The following is an 18,121-nucleotide window of genomic DNA, read 5'->3' as shown; positions in this document are numbered from 1 at the left end:
TCTTACACTTGTTGTTAAACAGGAACTCATTTTAATTTTGTCTGTCTTGCAGGATTTTATGCCCTCATCGAAACAGGATCAGTGCTTCCTCGTTGTGGACAAGGACTTCTCCACTCAGAAGGCGTATGCCACTCTTCTCTGGGAACAAGAGATAGACTAGAAGGAAGCATTTATATGGGGGTCCGAGGTTGGGCCAAATTTATTGTAGCAGATACATGGGAAGTCGTCCTACTAAGGCCTCACAGGATCAGCGCATCAGAATAGCAATCACTGCCGTTGAACAGAAGCGTGTATCGGAAGGGTCCAACCTGTAGGCACACGAACGCAGACGAACGTAGACCGGATCCAAGCGGATCCATCGAATACAAACACTGTATGAATCCTATGAGATCCATCCGGGACACTCCTTCACATGCCCTCAAATGAAGCTAGCATACTGTCGGGACGGGGGATAGGCGGGGAGAACCTTATCCCATCTTCCGGGAGCCGTTGCCGCCTCGCTTTTCTGAGAAGGACACAAACCCTGACCAAAAAAGCAACAAGAAAACCTAAAAACGGAGCCCTCCGGCCGGCAATGGTTGGGATTCACCGCGCCTCCATGGCCCTAAGGTCACACGAGATGAAGCACATCGGCGGTGGAGCCGACGGGACGCACATAAATCTATCGCCCGCTCGCGCCGCTGGTCGTGAACGAATGGGTGCTTTCCCAATTAACCAACTTTACATTCATATTTTAACCTAGAGTTGTTGTAAAGAAGCTTATGTTTCTTTCCTTGAATCTAAAGAAACAGCGAGGTCGCTAGCGCTTTCAAATCAAATAGGACTACCGATCCACTCTCTATAACACATGCATCCGTGCTAAAAAGTCCAATAATATAAAAACTAACAGTTTTGTGCATCAGGAATTTGGTTTTGTTTATTTTCATGCCATGCACATTTTGTGTGGACATACTTGAAAAAAAATAGAAACATAACTTCACGAGTGAACAAATGAATATAACACTTCAAGGTGAAAATTTGGATTTAAAGAAAGAGAGAATTTACCATATCAATTCAAGAGTTCTCTCTATTTTACATCCCCGAAATTGTTTGAGGGCATTTTTTTATCTATATGCAAGAGATTGTCAACAACAACAGAAAAAGCCATTCAAGAGAGAACTCAATCTTGATAGTTGGTGGTTCGAGATTAATTCAGTCTCAAACTAACGGCAACACAATGGATAGAGAATCTGTACAGATAAAGAACAACTAGTAGGCAGACGTTAACATATGTGCTATTCTTATGACCTGAAAACCCATTAATATATTTGGTCACCAACGCTTATAAATACTCAACGCCTCCGTGGTCTTGATGTATGCGAATGTCCGGCAAATATGTCCTCCGATATTGGGAACTTGTACACTTTGAAAACAATAGTGGGTGTGGACCGCCTTAAACTCCGAGATTGGCTCATAATTGACCGGCCTATGACGGTAGCGGAACAAATTTTGGCCTTGTCCACCAACAGTTAGGACATACTCGCCAATAATGAAGTTTGGCCATGTCAGTTGTTGCCTCGCCCCGGGTGAAGGATAACAAACACTCAACCTATATTGATAGATCCAGGTCTGGTCCTTCGCGGTGCTGTCGAGAATCCACACCTATAAACAACCATAATTGAGTAAAGACTACTCTTACGGATTAAATACTTTATTTACATGCACATATATATGTGTGGCCATAGCCCATAGGAGCGAGAGATATATTTAAATAGTATTATGAACGGTTTTGCAAAGTCTGCGTGAATCTTTGGATTTAGAAAGGGACCGCAACGATACCTTGATCATGTCTGTGTCGCCAGTTACGGTGCTCAGCCTGCGCTGCACCTCGGTCAAGTGGCAGATGGGCATGGCCGGCATGGGCAATGGCTTTGTGGGTTTTACCCGCTCACTCTTGAGGTCGAAAGACATTATTTTCTCCTGCGACCCCTCTGTGACCCAGTATGAGGCCCCATTTACGCTGACGAGACCGGCGTCCAGTTTGCATTTGGCGTTAGGTGCTGGAACCTCCCTCCAGGACGCCTCCCCCACCGTGAAAACCTGCAACGTCTCCTTGGTCTTGAAGAAGCACGGGACGTGCACCACCTTGTACTGCCCTGTACCATGGTGGTACCCGAAGCTGTATGCCTGGTGCCAGCTCCTGTCAGTGCGCCGCGAGTTTTGGCGCCTGAACAGGCCGTGGCGTGGGATCGGCGGGAGCACGAGCGTGTCTCTGGTGGCCGGGTTGACAAGAGTGATGGCACCGCCGGGCTTGGCGTCATCGCACAGGCAGAGCACGCCATTGCAGACGCCCACCACCTCCATTGCAGGCCCAGAGATCTCGAGGTCGAGGTATGCCCGTCTCGGGGTCTAGGTCGTCGAGGACGTACGCGGACTCCGTGGTGGTGACGAGCGGCACCGCGTCGCGGCACTGCTGCATCTCCGGCGTGCGCTGGTGGACTAGGTCACGCCAGGACCGGCAGACGAGGCGCAGCCGCCGGCGCGAGGTCCATGGGAGCCGCGACAGGATCTCCACCACAAGCTCCGTGGGGATGTCCTCCATCGCAACCGCGGCGGCTCCCAGGTCAGGTCTCCGATGTTATGCCTGTTTGTTTGTTCGGATCCGTTCCGTCTTCCTTGATCCTTGATGAGACTTTGATGCCGGAGATGTTGGCACTTCCATGGTTGGAGCGGAATCGTAACCGGCAAGTTTGTAACGGAAACAAAATCAGACCCGTCTGGTGATTACCCACGCATACGTGACGCTTAGGTAGCCCATCACGACATGTCCCAGCCCATGTGTCAAGTCACGATCAGTACCGCTGTCAACCCGCAAACACTATATCTCGCTTACAGCGAGAGAATCTAACATCGGGCTTGAAGCTTTTCGCTACGCGCCACAGTACTTGGCCGGTCATTTTTACTGGCTGTTTGGATATAGAGAATTAGCGACGAGTTTATAGAAAACTAATTTTTAGCAGAATTTTAGCAAAACCGGCTTTACAAAGAAACCGGTTCCGGTCTTGGCGGTGGCGACGGCTGACCTGGATCCGACCATGGTGGTGGCGGTGTCCCCTTGGCCGGGGATGATGGGCCAGGTGGTGGGTCCTTGTGGCAGCGCCGGTGGCGGCAGATCTTGGGATCCCGTGTCCGGGCTCGTCGCAGGACGCGCGTAGCCGACGGAGCTTCCTCCGGCGTCGACGGCGCTTGATGCCGGATCCCGGTGGCGGTTATCATTGTATGGGCGACGATAACGGCTGGCGCGACGGTGGGTGCTCCCTGTAGCGCCCGGAATCGGGGCGGCGGCCCCTCTTCATCTACGGCGGTGGACTCCGGGGTCATGTGGGCGACTCGGAGTCCGGATCTCGAGATGGTGACAACTTTCTGAGGCTGGTGGCAGTATGGGACATCCCTTCCATCAACAGGCCGGGTTCGATGCGGCTCGGCAGGTGACACATGAGCCTCTCTCGGAGTTGTTGGGCATGCCTGTTGTCGGCAGGTGAAGCCACTGGTGGATGTGCTATCGGCGGATGCTACACACGATGTCTTATACGGAGACGTCAAGTCATGCCTGCTACCGGCAGGTGATGCACGGCGGCTCTGGCAGAGGTGTCAAGTTTAGCCTGTTGTTGTTGGATCGAAAGTGATGCGACAGTAGTGGGAGGCAGGCGGTATGGGACGTCTTTGTCTCCTCCAGGGGTATCCAGCTATCGAGGCGTCGGTAGACGGATAAAGGCGGATGGTACTGACAGCTTCAACGACGAGCTTATGCACTCCGGTGGAAACACAAGATCTCTGATCGGACTATGTCGTCACTCGCCTGCGTCGTGTCCTTGCTGAAGGTGGTGGATTGAAGCTTTGCTTTGGGGATGAGAATCCGAAGTTCAACCTATGGTAGACTCGCCATCATCTGCGCACGTGCGGCGATTCCTTCTTGAAGGGGTAGCTTAAGAGTTGTGTATTTTTCGTTTATGTTGTGTCTTGTATCATAGGGTTAGTGGTTATCTGGGGGAGTTACTGTCGCTAGGCATATGGCCTAAGGGTTTGTTTTTCGCTTTTTTTCTGGGCCGATGGTGTTCGGCTGCTGGATTTTGCTCTATGAATAATAATATATGGCTGCATGCATCGTCCTGATGTAGAGACTGGGGTTATCCTCCTTTTTTTAAAAAACAAAGAAATGTGTTACTAATTAGCTAGATACTTTGTTTGGGATATGAAAAAGTCTGTATTGGGCCTTCGTTTGTACACCGATGCCAACTTGGCCAGACGAGAAGAAATCAACACTTTGGCGGCGACGGTGTTCCTTCTGCCTAGTGTTCACACATGAACACGTCACCATGTACCCTCGACGTCGGGGGTGATGCACTGCAGCTCATGTCGAAGGAGACCCGTCTAGAAGCGCGGTACGCAAGCAATCCGGGAAGCGATTTGGTAGACCCGAAACCCCACGGGGCCTGGGAGGGACCACATCGGGGCGCGCGGCGGCTATGACCTGCCCTAGGTCGACCTGATTGCCCCTAGGGCCTCGAGGTTCGCTGCCCTGCAAGAAGAAGAGCGAACGAAGAACGAGGAGGAAGAAAAATTAGGGTAATGGAGAAAAGATAAAAGATAAAAAGTGGTAATGATTTGTTCGATTGTGTGTTGTTCAATCGGCCATCACCTCTCATCTATTTATGAGGCGGCTGGACTTCCCATACAAGAAAAATAATCCAAATCTCGTTCAAATCCTTCCAAAATTAGCCGAACTCGGATTAGGTATGTCTGATACAGCAGTTCGGTTTTTGCGTTTCACATGCCAAATACGGCCTCGGATGAAGATGCGTCCAAAGGCTAATTTAACCGTCTTGATGAGGCGAACAACTTTCGTGTTCAATGTTTTCCGATTCGATGCGATCTTGAGGGCCGAATTTCTTGTGCGACCCATCAGACAACACGACTGATGCCCCGGGCCAGTTTCTTACTCATGATAGGTCCGCAGTGCATTGGCTCCAACTTTTGTATACGACCTTGGAATGAGACGATTTTTATATCAAAATGGATCATTTCGACGAGGCGAAGACAATCCGTATATAAACTTTTCTCATATGAGGCTGCCTTGGAGGTCTAATCTGCCGAACAGTACTCTGCATACAAAATCTAGTACTTCGAGCACAACTTCGGCCCTTGAGATGAGATCGGATGGCAATGGCCCAAACTTCAAATATGTCACGTTGACAATACATAACTTTTTTATGTAGATCACTCCTTCATTTGAGGCCATCTTAATTAAGTTCTTGATGGTGCCAAAATCTGGTGTCAACACATGCCCCCCTGATTTTCGGCAAAACTTGTGTGCCGAAAAATAACTTGCACGAAGTTTGTTCTAAGCGCGATGTCAACACTCCATTGGCCATTTTGTACGTGCTTAAGGACGATAAGTATATATCTGCCATTTAGATTAGCAACAAAAGTGAAGCTAATCGAACATATGATGATTTGGTAATACCCTTTCATGATATAAGAAATTAATTATATTGCATCGATGGATTCAAATAAGCCCATTGAGGGTAACCAATCATACCTGATGACAAATTCCATGGCATAGGCATCAACGGCATATTTGAAGAATATGGATAATGTGTGGACCGAAGATGTTGAAACCTTCGGCTTGGTCCTTCATTGTATTCACTCTTTTCCTTCTTCACCTTGCCGCACTTCTTGTAATGGAATCTTGCACATAATTCTTATTTTGAGTACTTCCTTTGGGAACCCATGCCATGTTCCTTTCTTCAAGTTCTTGTGCACTAAGTTTTTGTAGTTTCTTATTTTGCCAATATGATAAGCCGAGCACCCCGGATGTGATTTTGTTTGAAGCAATGGCAATTCTTGTTTTACCTTGTGCAATCACAACTTCTTCTCTTCAGATTTGGCACTTGATTGACTTGCCTCATTTCCTTTAGTAGCCAATGTCAACACTTTAATTGGCTCTTTTTCATTTTAGATCAAATCTGAAGTAGCACTCTTACGACCATCTTTTTTAACACGGTAAACTTGCTTGACCACCTCTTTCTTGTTCCTTGAGCTCCGGACCAATTCCTTCTGATTGAAACGGTCTTTGACATGTGATTGTTCAAATGTTGATCTTTTTGGAGCTGCATAATGTTCGTGAGATGGTCTAAAATAAGATGAAGAATGCGCCTTTGTATCATACCTGCCCCACGATGGATATTGATTTACATGATCATAGGAAGGTATCCATGGCATTGGCATTGGTGGCACAAAATATGGATATGAATATACTGTATTAGAATTCTCATTTTGCCAGTACCGATTCTTGGGTTTGCGCCTAGGGGTTGGTCTTGATGCTCTTGAATTACTCGGCTGATAAGCATTGTTCTCCTCACTTATCTTCTGATATTTTTCCAATAGTTGCGCGAAAGTGACTTTCTGCTTTTTACCTTTGTGCTTACCTCGGCCTTTGCTTTCTTTGGTTGTGCTTGCACCGATCTTTTAATTTTCTTGTTGCCCCCCAGTACTTGGCGTCTTTTGCTCAACCTTCATGGAATTCCCGCCTTCAAAAATATTTTCATTGTGCTCTTGAACAACTTCTTTACTTGAAAACTTGATCCCGCCATCCACAAATTTTACCTTCTCATGTTTAAATGGATCGGCTTGAAGCAACCGATGCAAAAATCATTTGCTATCAGGACCAGTTGGAATAAACTGGTCATCTCTTGGTGTCTCAACAAATTTCAATCGTCCTTTTTGAATGGCCGATTTAACTATTTGACGAAACATATTGCAATCCTCAACTTGTCGTCCTCTTTTCCTAGAATAGATCTGGCATACGTAATATTTGATTCGGTCTTTTCAATAACGGAATTTACTTTGTTACCTGAATTACCACATTTTTTGATAATTCTATCCACACCCAAAGCTTTTTCTTGTTGATATAATCTAGCTTGTATTGCAGCAGAATTAATAGGCTTTCCCTCTTTTATTAATTCATGTAGAACAACATTGAATTCATCCCAAAAAGACGTAAGATTTTTCTTAATGACCCAATCTAGATAGAATTGCCCCGACAATTTTAGACTTTTTCGGTAACGAGATGTCGCCGAAATTCTGTAATTGTGCAGGGAAAACATTGTATGCTATGATACTAGGTGAAGACACATGTGATCCTATAGAATTTTCACTTATTCGGCTATTAGCGTGAAGGTGCAAAGCCGAATTATAAATACCTATAGTTGCATATGGTGCCAAAAAATTAGTAGCATGAGGTGTAGCATATGATGATTGGGGGTAATTGGCTGGATAACTAGTAGTAGCATGGCCAATTCCCCTATCCACTGGCATGTTTGGATTAACATATTGCAAGTTAGTTGCCGATGAATAAATAGGTGAAACACTTTGTTGCATACTATCGGAAGTTCCTATGTGAGGTGTTTCAACTTGATTAACCGAACTCATCATGTTGTTCATTGGCATATGGATTTGTGGGGTTGCCGATGCATGGGAGTTGGAATACATATGTTGCATGTTGCTAAAATTATATGAGGTAGAAGCATGAAGATTTTGTTGCATCGGGTCTTGCACATAATTAGATGCATGATTGATAAAGCTAGGGCTAGCCAATACACTATGCTCATTAGATGATCACATATGCATTATTTGCATCTACATATGTGAATTGGATTGGGTATTCATATTACCTTTGTAGATTGCAAACCCTAGATGATGATCTCTTTGTAACAAGGACGGGCCGGAGACCGTTCAAAGCTTCATCCCCAGCAGAGTCGCCAAAAAGTGTGTTCGCAAATGAACACATCACCGTGTACCCTCGACGCTGGGGGTGATGCACCGCAGCTCACGTCGAAGGAGACCCGTCTAGCAGTGCGGTACGCAAGCAATCCGGCGGGCGCTTTTGTAGACCTGAAACTCCACACGCCCGGGAGGGACCCCGTCAGGGCGCGTGTTGCCTATGGGCTGACCTAGGACGACCTGAGCACCCCTAGGGCCTCGAGGTTCACCACCCTATAAGAAGAAGAACGAACGAAGAACGAGGAAGAAGAAAAACTAGGGTAAAGAAGAAAATATAAAAAGTGGTAGATGATTTGTTCGATTGTGTGTTGTTCAATCAGCCGTCACCTCTCATCTACTTATGAGGCGGCTGGACTTCCCGTACAATAAATGGACTCCAAATCCTTCCAAAATTAGCCGTACCAGGATTAGGTATGTCTGAGATAGCAGTTTGGTTTTTGTGTTTCACAGGCAAAATACTACCTCGGATGAAGATGCACCCAAAATTTTTTTAACCTTTTTGACGAGGCCATTAACTTTTGTGTTGAATGTTTTTCGATTCGAGGCTATCTGGAGGGCCGAATCGCTCGCGGGACCTACCAGACAATGTGTCTGATGCCCTGGGCCAGTTTTTTACACATGATAGGTCCGCAGTGCATTGGCTCTGACTTTTGTATACGACCTCGGAATGAGAGGACTTTTATATCAAAACCGATCGTTTCGACGCGTATATAAACTTCTCATATGAGGCTATCTTGGAGGTCTAATCGGCCAAACAGTACTCTGCATACAAAATCTAGTACTTCAAGTACAACTTCGGCCCTTGAGATGAGATCGGATGGTGGTGGCCCAAACTTCTTAGATGTTCAGGTCGACAATACAATTTTTTAATGTAGATCACTCCTTCATTTGAGGCCATCTTAATTAATTTCTTGACCGTGCCAAAATCTGGTGTCAACACCTAGGTACCTGCAGCACAGCAGCCTGCTCATCCGCATTAGTGGTGGAACAACTCCATCGTTCAAATTTCTCGTGCGGCTCAAGCGGCATCCACAGCGCCAAGTCGCTGCACCTATGGCAACGACCCTTCCCGCAGTAGTGCGCAACTCCATGGACCTTGGATACCCGCGAACACGCCCACGCCCACGGCGGAGGTGGCGGCCAACTCCGGCAACGTGTTGCCCCGGCGACGCATCAAACGGCGGCACAACGGAGCGGCCAATAGCAGTGGAGGCATAGTGGAGTGGGGTTGCTTTCTTCTCCTGTTCTCCATCACTTCTCGACGCCGGCGATCTCCTAAGCTGCTTCCGCTACGAGCTTGATACGTCTCCGTCGTATCTATAATTTTTGATTGTTCCATGCCAATATTATACAACTTCCATATACTTTTTGGCAACTTTTTATACTATTTTTGGGACTAACATATTGATCCGGTGCCAAGTGCCAGTTCCTGTTTGTTGCATGTGTTTTGTTTCGCAGAAAATCCATATCAAAGGGAGTCCAAACGGGATAAAAACGTACGGAGATTTTTTTGGAATATATGTGATTTTTGGGAAGAAGAATCAACGCGAGACGATGCCCTAGGGGGCCACGAGGCAGGGGGGGCGCCCTGACCCTCGTGGCCACCCCGTAAGGCGGTTGATTCCCTTCTTTCACCGCAAGAAAGCAAATATCTGGATACAAATTGTGTTAATATTTCAGCCAAATCGGAGTTACGGATCTCCGGGAATATAAGAAACGGTGAAAGGCCAGAATCTAGAGCGCAGAAACACAGAGAGACAGAGAGACAGATCCAATCTCGGATGGGCTCTCGCCCCTCCCATGCCATGGAAGCCAAGGACCAGAGGGGAAACCCTTCTCCCATCTAGGGAGAAGGTCAAGAAAGAAGAAGAACTCTCTCCCCCTCTCTCCCGGTGGCGCCGGAACGCCGCTGGGGCCATCATCGTGTGACCGCGATCTACACCAACACCTCCGTCATCTTCACCAACATCTTCATCACCCTCCTCCATCTATCTACAGTGGTCCACTCTCCCGCAACCTGCTGTACCCTCTACTTGAACATGGTGCTTTATGCTTCATATTATTATCCAATGATGTGTTGCCATCCTATGACGTCTGAGTAGATTTTCACTGTCCTATTGGTAATTGGTGAATTGCTATGATTGGTTTAATTTGCTTGCGGTTATGTTGATGTCCTTTGGGGCCCATCATATGAGCGCGCGCGTGGATCACACCATAGGGTTAGTTGTATGTTGATAGGACTATGTATTGGAGGGCAAGAGTGACACAAGCTTCAACCTAGCATACAAATTGATGCATACGGGATTGAAGGGGGACCAATATATCTTAATACTATGGTTGGCTTTTACCTTAATGAACGTTAGTAGTTGTGGATGCTTGCTAATAGTTCCAATCATAAGTGCATAGAATTCCAAGTCAGGGATGACATGCTAGCAGTGGCCTCTCCCACATAAAACTTGCTATCGGTCTAGTAAAGTAGTCAATTGCTTAGGGACAATTTAGCAGCTCCTACCACCACTTTTCCACACTCGCTATACTAACTTTATTGCTTCTTTACCTAAACAGCCCCTAGTTTTATTTATGTGCTCTTTATATTCTTGCAAACCTATCCAACAACACCTACAAAGTACTTCTAGTTTCATAATTGTTTTAGGTAAAGCGAACGTTAAGCGTGCGTAGAGTTGTATCAGTGGTCGATAGAACTTGAGGGAATATTTGTTCTACCTTTAGTTCCTCGTTGGGTTCGACACTCTTACTTATCGAAAGAGGCTACAATTGATCCCCTATACTTGTGGGTTATCAAGACCTTTTTCTGGCGCCGTTGCCGGGGAGTTATAGCGTGGGGTGAATATTCTCGTGTGTGCTTGTTTGCTTTATCACTAAGTAGTTTTTATTTTGTGCTCTTGTTTTCTATCTTTAGTTATGGGTAGGAAACGCGAAATACCAAAAAAATTAGTTGTACCTACTACACCAATGGTTGAAGAACCACTCAAAATCTATCACACTCCTGAAGCTTTTTACTTGGATCATCTTCGATCCCTATGTGCTCGTGCTGAAACCCCAACTAGCTTAGTTGAGGGCAAATCTTTATATGAGCATGCTTGTTATGTGCAAGGCCGCTTATCTCAAAAAGGGAAACTTTTACTGGATCAAATTCATCGTTTGCAATGCTATGCTTGGAATTTATGTGAAATATATGATTTTACTTGTTGTTCTGAAGACCCTAAGAAACACCTTCCCTACCAATGTGAGTTTAGTTATAATGGAATCATATCTTCGTATGCTAAGGGTGTTTATAATTACTATGATGTTCATAAAAGTCAGTATGGGTTTTTGCGTTCCAGATCTATTCATGACTGCTTAGCTTGGGCTTTTGAGTATATTCACCAATGCAAGCAGTCTTGAAGGCCTATCCTCATCTTGAAGCTTGATTTTGCCAAAGCCTTTGATACTGTTGAACATGAGGCCATCTTGCAGATTCTCAAAGCCAAGGGTTTTAATGATCACTGGATTGGATGGGTTAGGGAGATTTTGTCTTCTGGATCTTCCTCTGTCTTGCTTAATGGGGTGCCTGGGACACAATTTCAATGCAAGAGAGGAGTGAGGCAGGGAGATCCATTCTCTCCTTTACTTTTTGTTCTTGCAGCTGACTTGCTACAATCTGTGGTTAATAAAATGCTGCAGGATGGGTCCATTTCTCTTCCTATACCATCTAGTGATCACAACTTTCCTATCATCCAATATGCTGATGATACAATTTTGTTGCTGCCGGCTGATGAGTCCCAACTGCTTGCTGTCAAGGATATGCGGCATGTCTTCCATGCGTCAACTGGTTTGAAGGTTAATTTTTCTAAATCCATGATGGTCCCTCTCAATGTTAGTGATGATGAGGCAGCCAGGCTGGCTTCAGTATTTGGTTGCTCCATTGGTACTCTCCCTTTCACATACCTGGGTCTGCCAATGGGGATAACTAAGCCAAGAATTCAAGACCTTATGCCTCTGGTTGATCAATTGGAAAGGTGTCTGACTGCTAGTTCTGCTATGCTAAACCAAGGCTCCAGACTTCAGCTTTTAACTTCTGTCATGTTTTCCATGCCCATCTACTTTTTATGCTCTCTGGATATACCTTTGGGTACTATCAAGCAGCTAGAAAGCATTGAGAGGCAATGCCTTTGGAGAGGAAATTCTGATACACCTAGGCAATCCCTTGCTGCATGGGACATGGTATGTAGACCTAAGCAGAATGGTGGTCTTGGAGTGCTTAACTTCCACCTTCAGAATCAGGCTCTTTTGATCAAGCACCTGCATAAATTCTTTAACAAAGCGGATTTTCCTTGGGTATCTCTGATTTGGGACTCTTATTATCATGGTGTTGTGCCACAAGCTCCAGTTTTGTGTTGTTCATTCTGGTGGAAAGATGTGTTCAGATTGGTTGATAATTATAGAGCAGTAGCCACTGTTTCTGTCAACTCTGGTGAGTCGGTGCTATTCTAGTCTGATGGTTGGTATGTGGGTGACTCTGCACGTCCACTTCGTGATAGATTGCCTCATTTATTCTCTTATGCTATTGATGACAAGCTCTCTGTGGCAGAGTTCTTTACAACTTCTGAGGTCTCTTCATTGTTTAACCTGCCCATTTCCCAAATTGCTGCTGCCCAACTGGATTGTCTGCATAGGTGGATTTCTGACCTGCAACGTGATCCTATGGGAAATGATGTTTGGTCTTGGATGGACAAGGGGGAGTACTCTGCAAAGAGCTATTACACACTCATGCATTCACACTTTCCAGTCATTCCTCCATGCAAATGGCTTTGGAAGAGTAAATGCACACTGGAGATCAAATGTTTTGCTTGGCTGTTGTTCTTTGATAGATTGAACACAAAGGATTTACTGGTTCGGCGCCACTAGAGGAGCACTGAGGAGGATAATCTCTGTGTCATGTGCCCGGCCAGGACCTATGAGGATAGGATCCACCTGTTTTCACATGTAATTTCAGCATCAGAGTTTGGAACTATCTGCAAATTGATGGGTCACACCAGGGGTGAGATTGGTGACTGCTTGCTCCATGCCAAGAACAACTTTGGGCACCCTTTCTTTTTTGAGGTTTTCCTCACTGCTGCTTGGTGCATTTGGATCACTCGTAATGGGAAGACTTTCAGGCAGGCTAGGCCCTCTTTTAGCTCTTGGAGATGTTTGTTTATTCATGATATCTCCCTGTTAGTGCCTAGGGTTAAGGATAGCATCAATCCAAAGCTTCTTGGCTGGATTCAGAGCCTTCCATAGGCTTGTGTATATGTTTGTATATAGGTGAGTCTCTAGATGTTTCTTAGGTAAGTTTTGCTGCTTTGTAAATATTTGTAACTTTATCTTTGAACTGTGAGAGATGAATAAAGGACTGTGGGCCTGTTGCCTCACAGTAAATAGTAAAAAAAACAAATTGAAGAATTTGTTGCTTTTACGGGTGCTTATGAAATTGCTTCTTTGACTGGAAAGTATGATGCTACTCTTTACAAATCTGAAAAATTTGCCATACTTAAATATTTTTATGATAATTATGCTTCTAATGCCTATGTTAAACCGTATATTGAGGACTCCTCCACTGTACAAGAAGAGACTAATATTTTACAGGAGTCTATGGAAGAAGGAATTAATGAATCTGTGGGCTCATTGGATGAAAAAGATGATGAGGAGAGTGAAGAACAAAAGGAGGAAGAGCGGATTAGCTACCCGTGCCCACCTTCTAAGGAGAGTAACTCTTCAACTCATACATTGTTTAATTTCCCTTCATGCTTACCGAAGGATGATTGCTATGATGATTGTTATGATCCCGTTGATTCCTTTGAAATATCCCTTTTTGATGATGCTTGCTATGCTTGTGGCCAAGATGCCAATATGAATTATGCTTATGGAGATGAACTTGCTATATTCCTTATGTTAAACATGAAATTGTTGCTATTGCACCCACGCATGATAGTCCTATTATCTTTTTGAATTCTCCCGATTACACTATATCGGAGAAGTTTGCCCTTATTAAGGATTATATTGATTGGTTGCGTTTTACTACTACACATGATGATTTTGATAGATATAATATGCATGTGCTTGCTGCTCCTACTTGCAATTATTATGAGAGAGGAACTACATCTCCGCCTCTTGGCGCCGTTGCCGGGGAGGTGAGTGCTTGAAGGTATATCTTTAGATCTTGCAATCGAATCTTTTTGTTTCTTGTTTTATCACTAGTTTAGTTTATAAAAGAAAACTACAAAAAAATGGAATTAAGGGTGCCTCATATGCTTCATCTTTTTAATATCTTTCGTGAAAATGATGGAAAGGGAAATTGTGCTCAAGTACTAGTAGAAGAATTACATAGAGTGCTTGGCATAAAATATGTGAATGATGAGCATGATTGCAATGTTGTTACTATGAATTCTTTCAATACCCATGATGCTAATAATATGCAAAGCCACAAGCTTGGGAAGCTATGTTTGATGAAGATGATATTTTTTGTCCCCCAAGCTTTGATGAGCAAATTTACTATGATGAAAGCATGCCTCCTATCTATGATGATTATTGTGATGACACGTATGCTTTAAAGAATAATGATAACCATGAAACTTGTCATCTTGATCTTAATTCTCAATCATATGATAGTTATTTTGTTGAGTTTGCTCCCACTACTATTCATGAGAATAAATTTGCTTATGTGGAGAGTAATAAAAATTCTATGCTTGTAGATCATGAAAAGAATGCTTTAGGTGCTGGTTATATTGTTGAATTCATTCATGATGCTACTGAAAATTATTATGAGGGAGGAACATATGCTTGTAGGAATTGCAATAATATCAAGTTTCCTCTCTATGTGCTTAAAGTTTTGAAGTTATGCTTGTTTTGCCTTCCTATGCTAGTTGATTATTGTTCCCATAAGTTGTTTGCTCACAAAATCCCTATGCATAGGAAGTGGGTTAGACTTAAATGTGCTGGTCATATTCTTCATGATGCTCTCTTTATGTTTCAATTCTTATCTTTTGTGCGAGCATCATTGAAATCATCATGCCTAGCTAGGGGCATTAAACGATAGCGCTTGTTGGGAGGCAACCCAATTTTATTTTAGTTTCTTGCTTTTTGGTTCTGTTTAGTAATAAATAATACATCTAGCTTCTGTTTAGATGTGGTTTAATTAGTGTTTGTGCCAAGTAGAACCTTTGGGAAGACTCGGGTGAAGTCTTTATGATCATGCTGTAAAAAAAAACAGAAACTTTAGCGTTCACGAGATTAGCTAAAACTTTTTACTGGAGAGTGATATTTAGTTGATTATTTTTGCAGATGATTACTAGACAAATTCCTCAGGTCCACCAATTTATTTTAGAATTTTTTGAGTTCCAGAAGTTTGCGTTAGTTACAGATTACTACAGACTGTTCTGTTTTTGACAGATTCTGTTTTTCGTGTGTTGTTTGCTTATTTTGATGACTCTATGGCTAGAAAAATAGTTTATAAACCATAGAGAAGTTGGAATACAGTAGCTTTAACACCAATACAAATAAATAATTAGTTCATTACAGTACCTTAAAGTAGTGGTTTGTTTTATTTTGCTAACGGAGCTCATGAGTTTTCTGTTAAGTTTTGTGTTGTGAAGTTTTCAAGTTTTGGGTAAAGATTCGATGGACTATGGAATAAGGAGTGGAAAGAGCCTAAGATTGGGGATTCCCAAGGCACCCCAAGGTAATATCCAAGGACAACCAAGAGCCTAAGCTTGGGGATGCCCCGGATGGCATCCCCTCTTTCGTCTTCGTTCATCGGTAACTTTACTTGGAGCTATATTTTTATTCACCACATGATATGTGTTTTGCTTGGAGCGTCATTTTATTTTATTTAGCTTTGCTTGCTGTTTGAATAAAATACCAAGATCTGAAATTATTAAATGGGAGAGTCTTCACATAGTTGTATAATTATTTAACTACTCATTGATCTTCACTCATATCTTTTTGGAGTAGTTTGTCGTTTGCTCGAGTGCTTCACTTATATCTTTTAGAGCACGGTGGTGGTTTTATTTTGAAGAAATAGATGAACTCTCATGCTTCACTTATATTATTTTGAGATTCTTAAACAGCATGGTAATGTGCTTAATCCTAATATGCTAGGTATTCAAGACTAGTAAAAACTTTCTTATGAGTGTGTTGAATACTAAGAGAAGTTTGATGCTTGATGATTGTTTTGAGATATGGATATGGTGATATTAGAGTCATGCTAGTTGAGTAGTTGTGAATTTGAGAAATACTTGAGTTAAAGTTTGTGATTCCCGTAGCATGCACGTATGGTGAACCGTTATGTGATGAAGTCGGAGCATGATTTATTTATTGATTGTCTTCCTTATGGGTGGCGGTCGGGGACGAGCGATGGTCTTTTCCTACCAATCTATCCCCCTAGGAGCATGCACGTAGTACTTTGTTTCGATAACTAATAGATTTTTGCAATAAGTATGTGAGTTCTTTATGACTAATGTTGAGTCCATGGATTATACGCACTTTTCCTCCTTCCACCATGGCTAGCCTCTCTAATACCGTGCACCTTTCGCCGGTATCATACACCCACCATATACCTTCCTCAAAACAGCCACCATACCTACCTATCATGGCATTTCCATAGCCATTCCGAGATATATTTCCATGCAACTTTGCACCGTTCCGTTTATTATGACACGCTCCATCATTGTCATATTGCTTTGCATGATCATGTAGTTGACATCGTATTTGTGGCAAAGTCACCTTTCCTAATTCTTTCATACATGTCACTCATGAGTCATTGCACATCCCGGTACACCGCCGGAGGCATTCATATAGAGTCATATCTTGTTCTAAGTATTGAGTTGTAATTCTTGAGTTGTAAGTAAATAAAAGTGTGATGATCATCATTATTAGAGCATTGTCCCAGTGAGGAAAGGATGATGGAGACTATGATTCCCCCACAAGTCGGGATGAGACTCCGGACGAAAAATAAAAAATATATTAAAAACGAGGCCAAAAAAAGAAAAAAAAAAGAGAAAAGGCCCAAAAAAATAAAAAAAAATGAGAGAAAAAGAGAGAAGGGGCAATGCTACTATCCTTTTACCACACTTGTGCTTCAAAGTGTAACCATGCGGCACGGATTGATGCGTGCGTGTCGGCGTGCATGCATGCGTTTAGGTCTAGGTCACTAGATGCGTGCGTGGCGGTGTTCGCATGCGTAGCAGGCTACATCGATGCCAAAGCCGGGCATGCATAGCAGGCTGCATCCATCGATAGCAGGCTTTTTTAATTTATTCCCAACAAACTAACGGGCCCGTCCTATGAACACAAACACGGCCCAACCAGCGAAGCCACAACCACAGTCAACAGAGTCCAACGTGGCCCCACAAGTCAGTTAACGGCCAAGACGGCAAACGTCTGTTATGAACATTTGTGAGAGTTTCAGCTAAGGGAGTGGGGAAAAGTGAGCAAAAGTTTGAAGCGTGGGGAAAACTGAGCACAACTAAGGAATTGGGGGCACAGATGGAATAACCCCTATAATCATACCCACGGATACTTGAGGTGACAATGGAGTATCTAGGTGACATTAGGGTTTTGGTTGATTTGTGTCTTAAGGTGTTATTCTAGTACAAACTCTATGATAGATTGAACGGAAAGAATAGCTTCGTGTTATTTTACTATGGACTCTTGAATAGATTGAGCAGAAAGAATAACTTTGAGGTGGTTTCGTACCCTACCATAATCTCTTCGTTTGTTCTCCGCTATTAGTGACTTTGGAGTGACTCTTTGTTGCATGTTGAGGGATAGTTATATGATCCAATTATGTTATTATTGTTGAGAGAACTTGCACTGGTGAAAGTATGAACCCTAGGCCTTGTTTCCTACCATTGCAATACCATTTACGCTCACTTTTATCGCTTGCTACCTTGCTATTTTTATATTTTCAGATTACAAAAACCTAAATCTACCATCCATATTGCACTTGTATCACCATCTCTTCGCCGAACTAGTGCACCTATACAATTTACCATTGTATTGGGTGTGTTGGGGACACAAGAGACTATTTGTTATTTGGTTGCAGGGTTGCTTGAGAGAGACCATCTTCATCCTACGCCTCCCACGGATTGATAAACCTTAGGTCATCCAATTGAGGGAAATTTGCTACTATCCTACAAACCTCTGCACTTGGAGGCCCAACAACGTCTACAAGAAGAAGGTTGCGTAGTAGACATCACCTCTCCATGTTTCCAAAATGATAAAATTGCAAGAAACTGTTTATACTATGCATTGGCCTATA

General features: G+C 43.6%; 1 protein-coding gene across 1 annotated transcript; it reads right to left on the bottom strand.

The window, feature by feature from the left end:
• Positions 1-239: 239 nt before the first annotated feature.
• On the bottom strand, positions 240-2,581 carry LOC109776062 (F-box protein At3g07870-like). The gene is made up of 3 exons (XM_020334746.2): positions 2,405-2,581; positions 1,819-2,337; positions 240-308 (listed from the first exon to the last, which is right to left on the bottom strand). Exons 1-3 carry the CDS (start codon positions 2,579-2,581, stop codon positions 240-242), a joined length of 765 nt encoding a protein of 254 aa, XP_020190335.2.
• Between the last annotated feature and the right edge of the window lie 15,540 nt (positions 2,582-18,121).

This window comes from Aegilops tauschii, chromosome 3 (genome assembly GCF_002575655.3).
Source record: "Aegilops tauschii subsp. strangulata cultivar AL8/78 chromosome 3, Aet v6.0, whole genome shotgun sequence".
In the NCBI taxonomy this organism is placed as follows: Eukaryota; Viridiplantae; Streptophyta; class Magnoliopsida; order Poales; family Poaceae; genus Aegilops; species Aegilops tauschii.
Note: the sequence above shows the minus strand (reverse complement) of the source record. Positions and strands in the feature narration are given on the sequence as shown.

Excerpts from the sequence above, each read along its gene's own strand:
- LOC109776062 (XM_020334746.2), bottom strand. The coding sequence starts at position 2,581 with ATGGAGGACATCCCCACGGAGCTTGTGGTGGAGATCCTGTCGCGGCTC. Across the intron at positions 2,338-2,404 it reads CCACCACGGAGTCCGCGTAC|GTGGTGGGCGTCTGCAATGG; the intron begins GTCCTCGACGAC and ends CCTGCAATGGAG. Across the intron at positions 309-1,818 it reads GCGACACAGACATGATCAAG|GTTGGACCCTTCCGATACAC; the intron begins GTATCGTTGCGG and ends GTGTGCCTACAG.